At 39.7% G+C, this 14954-nt stretch overlaps 1 protein-coding gene across 4 annotated transcripts in view; it reads right to left on the bottom strand.

Annotated features, from left to right (window-relative positions):
• UBR1 (ubiquitin protein ligase E3 component n-recognin 1) overlaps positions 1 to 14131 on the bottom strand; it is a 59587-nt gene extending 45456 nt beyond the window's left edge. For 3 of the 4 annotated variants that reach the window (XM_079307785.1, XM_079307784.1, XM_079307786.1), the window contains exons 1-3: positions 13975 to 14131; positions 2708 to 2964; positions 877 to 955 (exon numbers count right to left, since the gene is read on the bottom strand). In XM_079307785.1, coding sequence (XP_079163911.1) covers positions 877 to 955; positions 2708 to 2964; positions 13975 to 14049 — 411 coding nt within the window. In that variant the 5' untranslated portion in view covers positions 14050 to 14131. The remainder of the gene's footprint in view (positions 1 to 876; positions 956 to 2707; positions 2965 to 13974) is intronic. The other variant, XM_079307783.1, reaches the window with a different exon arrangement.
• Between the last annotated feature and the right edge of the window lie 823 nt (positions 14132 to 14954).

Genomic DNA, 14954 nt, shown 5'->3' on the forward strand with positions numbered 1-14954 from the left:
ACAAGTACAAACATCTAATTTTAAAACAGAAGAATCACTGCATAACCACTAGGCTTACCACAACTTTTTTTTACATCAAAGAAAACTAACCAGAATAGAAGGGAAGTAAAAGATAAACTTTTTGAGTAGAAAATAAAGAAGAAAATAGAGTTGCTGCTACAGAAAGGTATGCAAGTCCTAAATAAATTTAACTTGAAAGTAAGTGAAAAACCCTATGACTGATGAGTGTTTCATAAATGTAAAAATATTTCTGGGTTTATTCACAAAAATTACAGCAAAGCTGTTTAATACCTTTAAAATTAGTGCATATAGCTAGAAAATAATATCAAAAAATGTGCATATTTAATAGATATTTAGTAGTACCTCTACTTCTAACCAAAGAAAACATTACATGACCAGCATCTAAACGCATTTTGATAATTTTAACTTTGCATTGCATTTTCAGAAGGGTACAAATTCTGATCCTCTGTTCTGGCAAAAAGTTCAGATGAGACTCAGGCAAAAACAAGCATCCTCAGCTTCCTCCAAATCCCTGATCTTGAAATAATTCTAAAAAAAAAAACCTGTGACCCAATAAAAAGATGTTCAAAAATCTGTTATTTACCTGAAACACTTTAAAATAACCTGATCTAATTAGAAGTGCTTAGAGCAGGAGGCTGGACTAGGTGACCTCCAACACAAATTATTCTGTAAAGAGCACATCCTGTATTCTGACTAGATATTTCCATAGCACAAGAGAGAGATTAAGCAACTCATAAATCCCAGAATTTATTTTTTAATAATAAAATTACTAATGGTTTATGTGCAGTTTATTATAGCCTTAAAAGAGCTTCTCTAAAGCTACAAGGACCATTTCTTAAAATAAGATTTTCCTACCTTGTACCGGTGATTCTTGTGAATGCTATTCTGGAAGCAGTCAATACACAGCACACAAGTTGGATCAACTGCACAGTCTCTGCAACAAAAACAGTAAGTGGAAAACTTTCTAAAATAAACACCTGAAATTTTCATGCACAAAAGGCTATGTTGCTCTGAAAACAAGAAAAATTGAGACTAACAACAGATTCAAATTATAAAAACACTGACTTTCATCATTCTTCTGTGACATGGAGTAACCAGTCTTGTTAAGTTTAAGCCATGTGCTCAAATCTGATATAGCATAATCTGTCAAAAACATGCTCAATTTCCACTTTCAAAACTTGCTTAGCCCAAACTTTTTCAGGTTTTGTTAAGAATAAGCAGCTAGGAAAACTAGCAAGGACTCTGAATTAACCTTTATTATTGTTTCCAATGTCAGTCAATAGTCAGCCTGCTGATTAAACTTTTGCTACACTTACACTAGGTTATGTTTCTAACTTTTAAAACAGAAGTTAAAATCTGAAAAGAATGACTTTGTAAATGAGCTAAGAATATATACATTGAAATGTAACTTGTACAGTTTCACTCATGCAGTTAAATACCTGAAAATATGGAATTACACTCATGGACGATCTATTTCCATTTTATCCTATGTTTCACATAAATACTTTTATATATTGCCTTTTTACTTAAAACATGGTCACTTTTTTCTTTAAATGCTGTTTTAATCTATGCAAAATGTGGACATCAGGTGCTAAATGACAACATATCAAATTTCTTACTCCATACCATTGTTCAACATTTAGTTCAAGCCTCTTTTGCAACTAAAACATCACAGTAATCCTGATGACAGAAATAACTTCCTTCCAAGCCTTCAGATCATAATAATCATTACATTAACTTAATACTTAAGTAAAATTAATTTATCAACATAAATCTACTAAAAGATGAATCAAAGGAAAATGAAGGTAGAAGTGGTTGTTAGATTTGATTACCCAATTCAAGACATTCCGATTTTACAACTGCAGACTATCTTTTATTTTTAGCATTTTAGAAGCCTAATGCAAACAAGGTATCTAGCTTCAGTTACAGTAGTACATACAGTACCTTGTATAAATACCACCACATCTTTGCAAGACTGGAACTCAAAAGAATAAGAGATTAACTCTGAGATATTTAGCTTTGTCTTTTTGCCTGCTACCATACATGAACTCTGGAGAGGTAAGAAGAGAATTATTCCTGTTCCAGCAGCACTAAACTGCCTTGTCAATTGCCAGAACTGTTGCAATCTTTACAGCCACCACTAAAACTGCTGGCTTTTTAACATTAATATATTTTTATTCATGATGCTCCTTAATGAACTTGCATTAATAGGAATTAATAAAATTAATTCCATCAAATCAATGAGCTGTCATCTTCAACATAGTTCAGGATGAGAAAAAAAGGTGAAAAAATTACCACTGGTCACACAGGCATTACCAAAGCAAAGGGCTGACAATGCTCAGAAATGCTGGATTCTGTTTCAGACTTTCAAAGGGTGAGAGAATTGTACCCCTCAGTTCAGGTACAGTCTCCATATTCATACCCTATCATCCAACACTTTTAAACCAATAGTTTTCAGTACTTTCAGTAACCTTTGCATTTCCTTCCCCATTTCTCTGCCAGAGTCTTTTCACATGCAATTTTGCTCATTCTAAAATGGTTTGAAATGGGAAACAAATGCCAGCATCAGTTAAGCAAAGAAGTACCACAGACAATGGCTAGTTAGCTGCACAACTGATTTTTATTAAAACACTTTGCTGCATTATCTCAGACAGGAACATTGATGACAACACACCCTCATTCTTACCTGCAGGAGTATGTTGTTTCCCCTCCTTTGAACACCTTTCCACAGAGCTGGGAGGTTCTACTCTGTTTTAGTTTCTCCAGGAATACATCTGGGTCCTCTCCAAACAAGTAACATTCCAAGGGGTATAATATTGCTGCCTGGACCATTTCTTCTTGTTTCTCCACCAAGGGGTCCATTTCAGCTGAATAAATATTGGGCACATGTTTTGCCAAGCACTGTAAAAATGTAGTTTGGAAGTCGAATCTTTCATCACACCACTGCAAAAGAAAGTACACCCATGGATAAGCAGACAAATACTCACATATAAAGAAAATAGGATTACACACTTCTGCTGTGAATTCAGAAGTCTTTCCTACATCAGAAGTCAGTTCTTTGCACAATAAAATCCAAGAAACCATGGATTTCCAATGATCTCTGCTATTTTGCACCACAGTAACCTCTGTTCCTTTGAGGTCTTCTACTAAAACACTCTTAAGGCAGGAGCTGGTTAAGTACTATGTTACTGTAGAGAAATCCATGCACTAATTAATTTTCAACTACACTCTGCCCAACAGGCCAACCAATATATGAAGCTTGATATCTGTTCAACTGCTGACAAATGGAAAGAATTGCCACAGCTGGGCAAAGTTTGGGATTCATTTCTTTGCAAAACACGTATCAATTTCATGGTCTTCTGAAAGCCTTATTGAACTGGTAATCACAAGTCAATAGCTACTGAGGAAGAAAGAAGCCCAAATGATCATATAAGCTTATTGTCATTGGGAAAGCAGACTAAAATGCAATTTTATTTTTGTAAGACAATTAATGAAAGTACTTGTGTTTTGACTTGAGGTTCTTAGTCCACAACTTTACTTGCAACTTCTTTACTTCTCCAAAGAGTTCTCTCCAATTGTCCTATTTTAGTCTTTCAAGTCGGAATAGTCTCTCTCTCATATTATTCCTACGATTTAGAAATAACTTTTGGTTTTCCTCACTGCAAATCAGACAAGGCTCTTAAAGACAACACCCTTTCAAATACAACCTTGGTTACCATCCAAATATCATAAATATCCTAAGTTGGAAGGGACTCACAAGGATTATGAGGTCCAAAACAGGACAGTCCCAAGAATCACACCATGTGCCTAAGAGCATTGTCCAAATGCTTCTTGAACTCTGGGAAGAGTGGAGCCACAACCACTTCTCCAGGGAGCCTGTTCCAGTGCCCAACCATCCCTTGGGTGAAAAATAACTTCCTAATATCCAACCCAAATCTCTCCTGATGCAACTCCATGCTGTTCCTTCAGGTCTTGTCACTGGTTATATTGTGGGGCCCAAAACTGTACAAAAGATTCAAGATGAGTGCAAGAAAAAAATACATATGTGACTTCAGAAATAGCTCTAAAGGGAATTTTGTCCAGGCCGGCAAGAGGGAATGAGCAAAGCACCCACCAAAGTGTTTAGACTGAAAAAAGGCTTAAAGAAGTAGACTATTTAACTTTTTATGTGAAAAGCAAAAAAATCCTCAATCCTTTATTTATTTTTTTTAGCCATCAATCTTCCTTGGCACTACCCTTAGATAGCCCATTACTTCATTTACCATAGTGAAAATGCATGGCAGAAGCTGTTGGAAAAGATAAGCCATAGGTAATGTGGTCAAGCAGAACAGCAGACTCATTCACATTCATATTAGAATATTCTTATTTTGTAAGTGCAGCAGCTTGATCAGTCTAATCATATTTCTTGAATCACAAAGCATTAAACCTATCAATTATTATCTGAAAATAATGACTGAATCATGAAGTGAAAGGAACCAGTTATTTTAATTCCAATACTAACTAATAAATTTTGTCCCAGAATTTCACCTGAGCAGTAAGCACCACTGAAATTACTGTGTTGGTCATAAAAGCTGTAGCATGAACATATATGTAATATACATGCAACCTGTATACATTACATAGATACACTCTAATATATAGGTATGTATTTATTTTCACATATTCAGACCTAAGGAACAAAAAGAAAAGGAAACAAATTAATGGCTGCCTTTTAATTTTAATTAACCTATTCACATTTTTCAACTACCTAGCAACATTTTTATTAAATAGAAGTGATTATTACCCTGGACACTAAAATGTAAAAAAACTAAAATTTAAATCCAAATTTATCAGATAATTGCATATTAACACTGAAAAAAGAAAACTATCACCCAGCTGATGGCTCTGAGAAATACATTCCATTTTAAGAGGTAGCTGAAAACTGAATTACTTGATCATGTGTTTATTTTTTTATGCATCAGATTTAAGATGAGTGGAAGTGAATTATTTTTATCATAATTAAACTTCATAATTTAGTGCTTCTCCTTAAATATGTTTCCTCCTGTAACTTGTTTTTGTTTTATCGTGCCTATACTGCACTATGGCATCATCAAATTCCCCTCCCAATTTGGTTACTGTATTTTTTTAATGCTGGATGGTGAGAGTTGGCCCCTTGGGATGCTCTGTTTGTGGAGCACAAGAGAATCCTAGTCTGTACCCTTCTATCTTAATAACCCACGCTCCCAAGAGATGGTGCAAGTTTAGCTTCTGTGTTGTTGGTCCAGAGCACGTCCTAGCTTCCAGAAACACAGAGCTAAGCTTCCCTGAAAATCTGCCAGAAGTGTAAAAGGGCTCTCACACAGTCAAACTCACAAGCATTTCAAACATTCTTGTGCAAAGCTCTTAATTCTATTTAAACGTTGTTCCAAGAAGAGAGGACAGGAAGTAGGGAAGCAAGAGAACTTTCTCAAGCAGTCTGTCTACTTTCTGGTAAGCCCACTAAAATACATGCTCAGCCTGTACATCACCCAGGAAATACTCATTATACTCACAAGACAAACAAGGACATTGTTTTTTTCATTTCTAAAAGCTGCACCAGGCTGAATGTCAGACTTATCCCATACCCTCTGGGCCTCCTTACTTGTGAGAGATAATTTGTACCCTTCATCTTTTATTATATTATGTTCAAAAGTATAAAATTACATACAAAACAATCAACAATAAAAAATCTGCCAAATGAAACACCCTCTAGATTAAACTGGACTCTTCAATTTGTCACCTTGTGCCCCTATATTGAAACTCAACAGTTTGACAAGTCCCACTTCCTCTCTGCTCACTCATTGCCTTACCTGAGCTCACACCTGTCAAGTGCTCAAATGCTACAGATATGTATATAAAAAATATTTCTTCATAAATTGATAGGGTTTTTGTTCTTATTGACAGGATGAGCTGGAAGTCTAGAAAAGCCAAGTTGATGTGCAAGACAGTTGCAAGCCAAGATGGGGCTCACACTGCAGCTTTCTGCCCAGTCCTGGCACAGGCAGCCCTGAGAGGCTGTGGAAATGCCATCCTTCAACATCTTCAAAAATCAGCTGGTCATGGTCCCAGGAAACCTGCTCTAGGTGACCCTGCTGGAACAAGGAGCTTGAACAGAATGACCTGCAGAGGTGCCTCAATCATTGTGTGATTCAAACGGTTCATAAGGAAAAAAATCTTATTTCTTTGTCAATCTCTATTAATCTTCCAATTTCTGCTACTAGTAAGCTCTAGAGAAAAGTTATTTTCCAGATTTGATTCCAGACAGGAGTAAATTTGAACTACAGTACTGAAAGAGGCAGAAGTCATGAAATAACACAATTAAGAAAGAAATATTATTACCATGTAATCAAAATAATATTATCAGTGAGCTCTCCACAGCCCCCCAGACACTCATACCCTACTCAGAGGGGCCCACACACTGAAAGTTAACACAGGAAAGTCCAGAGGAAGCTGGCTGAATACACCACCCCAACTGACACTATCCCACTGGAAAATATTTTTGGACTGCAAACAAAAAATTACTGATTTTAGGAAAAAGAACCACCTTCACATTTGGAGTAAATCAGAGCTTCATCTAAGATCTGAATTCTGAAATTGCTCAGCTTTGAAATATTTGTATGAGTGATCTTAGTAGAGTTCTTTCAAAGGGCTTCTTGGTCATTTTCTCACTTTCAATTAAGGTTTGCCAAAGAAACAGTCACATCACCTCATGGCCATTGAAATGAAACCCCCACAGTGACCAGAATGGGCTAAGGCAATTCATTGCAGCAGCACATCACAACCTTTGCTTGCAGAGAGAGAGTAACTCCACATCATGTTAGTGGGAATTTGCAGGGATTGGAAACTGCAAGCAAAGGTGGCATTCAACCTGACACCAGTGAAGAGTGTATGCCAAAGACACACATTATCTCCTATGTCTGCTTTTATACTAACCTGCTCCAGACCCATCTCTTTTCCTACTTCAATTGAACATTCCTGTCACATTCACCTTTTTAAAGATCAAGATAATTCTCAAACTGCATGAAAGAAGAAGAAAAAGGGGAGGCAGGAAGTGTTGCAAAGCTGTGTTTCTCAAGTGTTAGCAGTTTTGTTAGAAGAGCAGACACAGAAACCACTCTGTCCACCACATTTGATTTATGCTGTACTACAAAAACAGTAATTTGTCATCTTTATTGATTCTTCAGAAGAACACTGTGACAGAAGCACTGCTTCATAACACCCCTTGACAGCAAACCATTAGGAAACAATTTCTGCTCTCACATGGGAAACATATCCTCCTCTGTGGGATCTGACTAGTATTTCTTCCCATTTGTAACCATATAAAGATTTTCCCAATTTCAGCTTCAACCAAATGTACAGATTTATCCTACATTTAAAAGGACAATTTGTAGCTTTTTCCAAACACTTTAAATAAATATTGTGCCAAAAAGGTCAGTGGTTGAGAAATTATATTTTCCGACAAATATTGCTATAAAATCTGCAAAATATCTGTCATTGATATAGGAAATATATCCATATCCAATGTGTTCACAAACACATTCCATTTATGAAGACTACAAATAATAACAGGAATGAGAGAGAAGGAAGCATATGAGAAAAACAGAGGAGGAAAAGTTATCAACACGCTCAATTCACTTTTCACCTGCAGACCAAGCATCAAATGACATTTCTCGCCACTATGATAATTTCTGTATCATTGCAGAGGTTTATTAGGTAAATTAATTCAGTAGATGTTGCTTCCATGACAATTTTTGATCTACCTTCTAAGCACAGTTCTCTTGGAATTCTTAACTATTCCAAACCAACAGCTTGCACAAGGTAATATTATAAAAAGCAGCTGCATTTTAACTGCACTGATTGACAAGCTCATCATTTAGTGCACAAGTGATTGCCTAAAGTTCAAGACTATTTTTAGATCTATACATTAATCTAATTAGTGAAAAGGAATATTAATATTTATGAACATTAACCAACAAATTATGAAGAAACAGACACTAACAGTAGTACAAACTAAAACCTGTACCTGGTCCAGCATTCCAGTTAAAAGGAAGAGAAAAATATTTTGTTATGCATAGCAAATATCTGTCAGGCACAAGACAACAATACCAGTTGCCTGTCAAAGCAACTAGAAAAAGCAGGATTTTAAAAGCAAATATTTAAAATGCTGGGGAGATACTGATTTCAAGCAGGTGCCATTCAACATAAATACCAAATGCAAAAGGCAGCTTTACTTTAACACACAGAACACTTGGTATAAGTTGAACAGAGATTAGCAGGACATCATCTCAGAAAACTTTTATTCTGATATTGTCTAAGAAACACAAGACATTTTAAAAGGATATATACACACAAGTTTTCTGAAAAGAATGCAAAATACTTGAAATTTTTTTGTAAAGCAAAGTTACAAGGATTCTTGAATTAACATTTTCATATAAGGCCTCTGCTTTCAAAATTTTTGTTCCATTTTGCCTACTTATTATTTTGGTTTAAAATTATCAGTTTTCTAATGCATTGAAAATAAGATCCAACTAGACTACAGAACACCTAGGCATTACTGTTAGTAAAAACAACATTAAGGCAATCTATTTCAGCCTCAAAGATATATACTTCACAAAGAAGAGGCTTCCAAAATAAACACTAGAAATTAATTAATATATTTCTTCTTCCCTGCCTTAAATCAAATGAACTTTTTTTCTGGTGCATAAATTCCATCTCTAGAAGGGCAGAGTTCAGGGAGTTAAAATGGAAACTTATTCTATTTGTTTTGTCCCACTCATAAGCACAGCAAATGTTTTAGTAGAGAATCTAAGCTGTAAAAATGCCTGTTTAGAACTCAAATACAAATTATCTGTTTTCTGATGCATTAATCAGCTCCTTTATATAACATGACTAAAAAAACCAAACCATACTACCAAACTTCAGTATCCAGCCTGCTCTGGTTATCAGTAATTCCACTAAAAGAAGCAAGTTAGCTTTCAAAAGTTATTTTCCCTTGGCACAACATGGGTAGCATTCAACACTGTCTAACACCGTCCTAACAAAACATCAACTTTGGCCTCTATACATAAAAGAACTTTTTGATCTCTAGAGTCATTTAAGTTTGGCTCCTGAGCCAAAGCAGGGTGCCAATTCATGTCAAAAGATGCTTTAATGATGCAGGTGTTTGCCCACTGGGAAAGAGACTCAAAACCAGCACAGCCTACTAAAGCTTTGTCTATAGTACAATCTAGCTCAATTCCAGCAGCCACCAAGAACCAGAGCAAATGGGTGGCCACCAGAGAAGGACAAGTAACCACCAGCACCATCTGGTACTGTTTCAGCTGCTGGACAGCTAACACTAATGTCTTCAGGGTAAACAAAGCACAGACACAAGATGCTCTACCTCTTGGAAACTGCAGGGCACTTCTAAACCACAGGCAGCTCCAAAACCACAAGAGCACTGCTGCAGCTCATGGGAGGAAGCACCTGAAAGCAACCTGGTGCCCAAGAAGACAACTGGAGTCAAATCATGGCTTGTAGTTCTCTCTGCCATGCTGGGGGTATCTCTATTGTATCTCCCTGCCAAGTGGTCACTCCAGCCTAAATATGCTGCAAAATTAGCAGGATACTACTACTAAGTAGATTCAACAGGCAAAATAGTCAGGAATTCTAGAACTAATTTTCAAGTCTTTGAGGCATGCAATCTAATCACCTTTTCATGTTCCAATTTTTTTTGTGAAACCTGCACTTGGTAGATTGTAACATATAACTAACACTAGAGGCAGCAAGAATTTAGCATCACATAGTAAACCAAAATACTTATTTTGGGGGAAAAGTTATTCTCCTTATAAAAAATAGCAAAATCATCTTTGCAGAGTTACTTATAATACTCTGTGAGACTTTGAAATTGAATTTTAAGTTCTGACTACTCATTCAACAGATCATTTTTATTTTGCTTCTAGAGAAAAAAAGGAAATACTTTAATTCTTTCTTTGATCCTCAACATCCATGCTGTGGTCTCCTACATTTGAGGGAACATGACATACATGAAATGTCTTAACAAGCACCAGGCTGCACTTCAAAACACACAACTACAGTGAATATTTACAAAGAAGTAATTCACTAATGGAAGGTGGAAAACAACACTGCTATTTTTTAAATTTTCCTGTGTATTCACACTTACCTAATTTTCCAATTATCATCAATTTTAAGATCCACTGTATACAGTCTAATTCTGCAGTGAAGGAATGTGCACAAAAATTCAGGTAACTATCGATATTTAGCACTCGCTCAGCATCCCTCAAAAACTTCCCCTTATACACCAAATCCAACCTGTTTATCCCTAACTTCTCCACTGCTGCCACATCTAGGAGACTCTGAAACAGTTACATGCTATCAGGAATATCCACTACTTTCTCCTGGAGCCACATACCTCTCACAACTGCAGTACTATAACAGGACTACAGCAACCACACATTGTGCACTTTATGTGGACTCGAGCAAAGATAGCAGAAAGGTTTACAATCAGTTCAGCCCTGCACTAACAAAAGCCACAAAAATTACCAGTAAGTATGAATAAAAGTGAAAGCTCTCAGGGAAGAAAAAAACACAGCACTGCATGATGCCATAACAAGTTGAAAGCACTTCAGTAAATACAGGGATGCAAACAGGATCTGGGCCATGTTCCAGTTACCTGTTGCAACTTTCACAGCTACATTGACACAAGTGTACAGTAAACACTATTCTGCCAATATGCTGCACTGCTCTAAATACAGTGGCTTTGACCATGTGCATTTGAGGGCTTAATTACACTAAAGGATATGGTGGTTTACCTAAAATAAAGTTTTAAACAAGTTTAGCTTAACCAAGTAAAATTATATGGACATATCATCTGGTCTAAGCAGGTCAACTTAGTTTTGAAGACACTGGAACTCCAAATAAGATGCCAGACTCAGATTTCACTAATTTCAAGAAATAGCCTGCACATGAATACCCTCTCCATATTACCACTTGATTATGACACATCTACAGTAGCAGGACTCCTCACATACATTTTCTCAACTATGTAACAGCACTGAATAACACAAAAGATATGGAATACCTTAAAATGCACAAGTGCCTGATCATGGTTTACATTATGAAACTGAAATTGAGAATTATCCTATCTTTAAAGGAAGTATCCTATTCATACAAGCTTTTCTCTTCTTGTACACCACTATACCACTTACATTTCAGCTTTTGTTAGGAGTTCTGACTGATGGCAAAAGAAAGAACCTTAAAGAAAAATCCCTTTTCTTCATAAATATTACTGAGAAGGTACACATACATGAAAATTTGAAGATTTGATGTAGATTTAAATCCTTAAAACAGCTTAATATCAAAGCCCTGCTCCAGGTAGCAGACACAAAGCCAGGCAGGAGTCAAACTGGAATTTGTTTAGAATATAAATGGACAGCCAACGAAGGGCTGGACCCAGCCTGCAAAGCAGGCTTTTGTCAGGCCACCAGCAATGCCTGCTAGCCAACTACCAGACAAGCCAAATCCAGCCCATCAGTCAGCCAAGTAAACTGTGGATACTGTTGGGAAAGCAGAGAAAGTAAACTCAAGTTTGGTAGACAGGGTTTACTACTTAAACAGCATTAAATTCAGCCCATTCTCTTCCAGGGCAGCTCAGGGAGTGATATAGCCACTACGGAGAAGTAGAAACACAGACAGGACCTGATTTCAACTAACGCAGTGAAACACCAAGTTCAGTATCTTCAACCACAGTCATCCAACCTGAAGAGCTGGAGATCAAAGCACAGAAGGCACCACTGACTTGGGTTGGGTGCAGAAGGGTTTATTACCTGAGTCATCACCATCCACTCCAGAATCAGGCTGGCTCCTGCAGAATCATTCAGGTAATCCTGCATCATGCACCCAGCACTCTAGGAAGGTTTGCAGCCAGATGTGGTGCTGCACTGCAGCCAATGGCACCCAAAGCCAGAGACGAACAGAGGAGCAAGACTGTCTGACTGCTCTGCCATTGACACAGATTTGACAAGTTCAGTGAGGCCAAAGCTCACCGTATTTAAACAGTTCTTTCTGCTACACACAACTTTCCAATTATAGCACCATAGTGAAAGCACACGTTAGGCAGGATACGTGAGTTCTACCTACCTAGTACCATCTTTAGTTCAGCAGTAAATTGGGTGTACTGCTTCCAGATTACAGCTGCCTCTACCATCACTATAGCCACATTTGCTATCTAACATCACAAATGCTGTCAGGCACAACTATCCCAGGCTCCTTCTCCCTTTTTATAACATACCCTCAGCCCCTACTCCCTGTCAAAATCCCTGCAGTTTGCTCGGATGTATGCTAGGCAACATGGTCCAGACGGCCAACTACTTTTCTTGGAATGATAATTCTGGTCCAGACACTTTCCATTGGCTGAAACCACATAAAATTTGACATGACTTAGTGGGTCAGCATCACTTTTGAGCCGCTGAGGATCTCTTCAACAGCCCTCTCTTAGTTTTTCACAATACCACTATTACCAGTTTTATGGATTGCCTGGGCTAACTCAGCCTCTTACGTGTCAAATTAATAAAAGGTTGACTGCATTGCTTTGCTGCTGATTGCCACCAGTACCCTCAGTATATCACTGACTTTATGCACAGCTCACAAGCTTAAGAAATCACCTGAGTTGCAATTTTTGACACCATGCAATCAAATCACTTTTTTCTCCTAGTTTAAAACCAAGGTTTTTAAAAAAAAAAAAAAAAAAATCCACACATAGGTCTGTTTCAGTCACAGAACTATACAGCACTTAAGAATGACATCTGTGACTAAAGGACCACTTCTAATGATTTGCAGATACATAAAATTCTGAGGAGAAGGGTACAGGAAAAATGGTTGTTGGCTTAGCACTGCCACGTGCAAGTTCCGTGAGTAAACACCATCCTACTTTTATTAGTGGTGTGTAGCATTACGTAAAAAGCAGCTATTCTACAGGCCTGCCAGCACCCAGCTTTTAAACCCTGGCAGTCAAGTTTCAAAACAATGCTGTGTGCAGACTGTTACAGAATATAGAACAACAAATGTAAAGTTCCTGATACACATCCGTCTGCCTTCCTTTCTTAAGCTGTCAGCCTTTGGGTTTTAAACTCCTCTGGATAAAAGTGTTTCAAACATAGTAATCACTACACGAGGAAACCACAGAAGGCACTTATGTGCTACCACTAGACAGGGTCAACATCTAATTGTGCTCAATAACAAAATATTAAATTCATATACATTTACTTTGCAGAACAAAAAAAGAAAAAATATTTTTATTCAACAAACAATTGTTTCCATCTGCATTCTTACTAAATAACACTATTTGCTGCTCCACACACTCTGCAGAACAATTTGTTACTCAGCCCTTTTTGTTCTACAGTAGGGCCACCTTTAATTAAGAAAGGTAAAGGACTATGGTTAAAATGCACATACACACTACAACGTTTAAAGGACAGTCTTTAAAGCTTTCCAAAGTTTGATCTCATTTAATTCCGTCATTGAGTGCTAACTGAAGACACGAGACAGGGGCTGAGACGTGCTGGGGGAACCGAGACAAACCGCTTCCCCGCGGGCCCTGACAGCGGCTGGCGGGGCCCAGGGCAGGGCTGGCTCTCCGCTCCCGGGCAGAGCCGGCGAACTCCGGAGCCGCGGCCAGCGCAGGCCGCCGGGAGCGGGTGCGCAGCCCCGCCGGCACGGGGCACCGGGCCGCCCGCTGCGGCCCAACGCCCCGGCAGGTGCCGCCGCCTCCCGCCGGCTGCACGGCGGCGCGTCCCGGCCCTCCGCCCCGCCGCTCGGCAGCCGCGGAGCGCCAGCCGTGCTCGGCCGAGCGGCGGGGCGGCAGCGCGGGCAGGGCGCGGGCGGCCCCCGGGGGCGGGCAAGGGGAATCCGCGGCGCGGCGCCGGTCTGCAGCCTCACCATAGCTCGCTCCGGGGCCTGCGCGCCGGCCCGGCTGCTCGCCGCGGGACCTCCTCTGTCGGCTCCGTCCGCCATTTTGAGAGCGAGGGACGCGGCCGGCGGCGCCGTCACGGCCCGGAAGGAGCCGCCGCCGTCACCGGGCGCTGCGCCCGCAGCCCGGGCCCGCCCCCGGCCGGCGCGCAGCCGCCCCGCGCGGGGCTCGGCAGCGCCGCCTGCGCCCGCGGCGCCGCAGCAGGGCCGGTGCGAGGGGCTCGTGTTGGTGCCGTGCCCTGGGTACGGGCGGGGAGCTCCTCTGCAGGCACTCAGACTGTCCCGTGTGCGCGTTCGCTTCGCGCCATGCACTGCAGAGTCACGGAGCCACAGAATCAGGCTGGAAAAGACCTCTGAGATCATCGAGCCCAAGCTACGACCGAACACCACCTTATCATCCAGCCCATGGCACGGGTGCCATGTCAAGTCTTTCCTTAACCATCTTCAGGGACCATCTGCGCCTCCCTGGGCATCCCGTTCTAATGTTTAATCACCCTTTCTGTGAAGTGTTTGATCTAAACCTTCCCTCGTGCAGGGGACTATGTCCCCTCATCGTATTGCTAGCAAGATAATAGTGTAAGTAATTTCATCTGCACAGGTGCAGTCACACCGCTTCGGTGTGGCTCCCATATGGGCTAAGCAAAGGCAAAACTTTATTACTTGGTGTAGGAGGCAACTATAGCTTCAGGCAAATGCCTGCCTGCAAGATCACAATTTTTTCTCCACACCTTCCAACAGCATATCATAACTGTTCTGGGTTCCGGGCAGATGTGGCAGATTAGCACATCTAGGATCTTGACTGATGTGCAACAGGCATGGCCTATGCTTTGCTGGGAAGTTTTCCAGATTGTTGCAGTCCAGTTGCACAGTTCCCTGTGTTTGTGCCTTTCTAAGACTGAAATAGGAAATAGGCCAACAGCCATAGCATTGGATCTTGGAGTCCATATCAA

Source organism: Erithacus rubecula (genome assembly GCF_903797595.1).
Source record: "Erithacus rubecula genome assembly, chromosome: 6".
NCBI classification, from domain to species: domain Eukaryota; kingdom Metazoa; phylum Chordata; class Aves; order Passeriformes; family Muscicapidae; genus Erithacus; species Erithacus rubecula.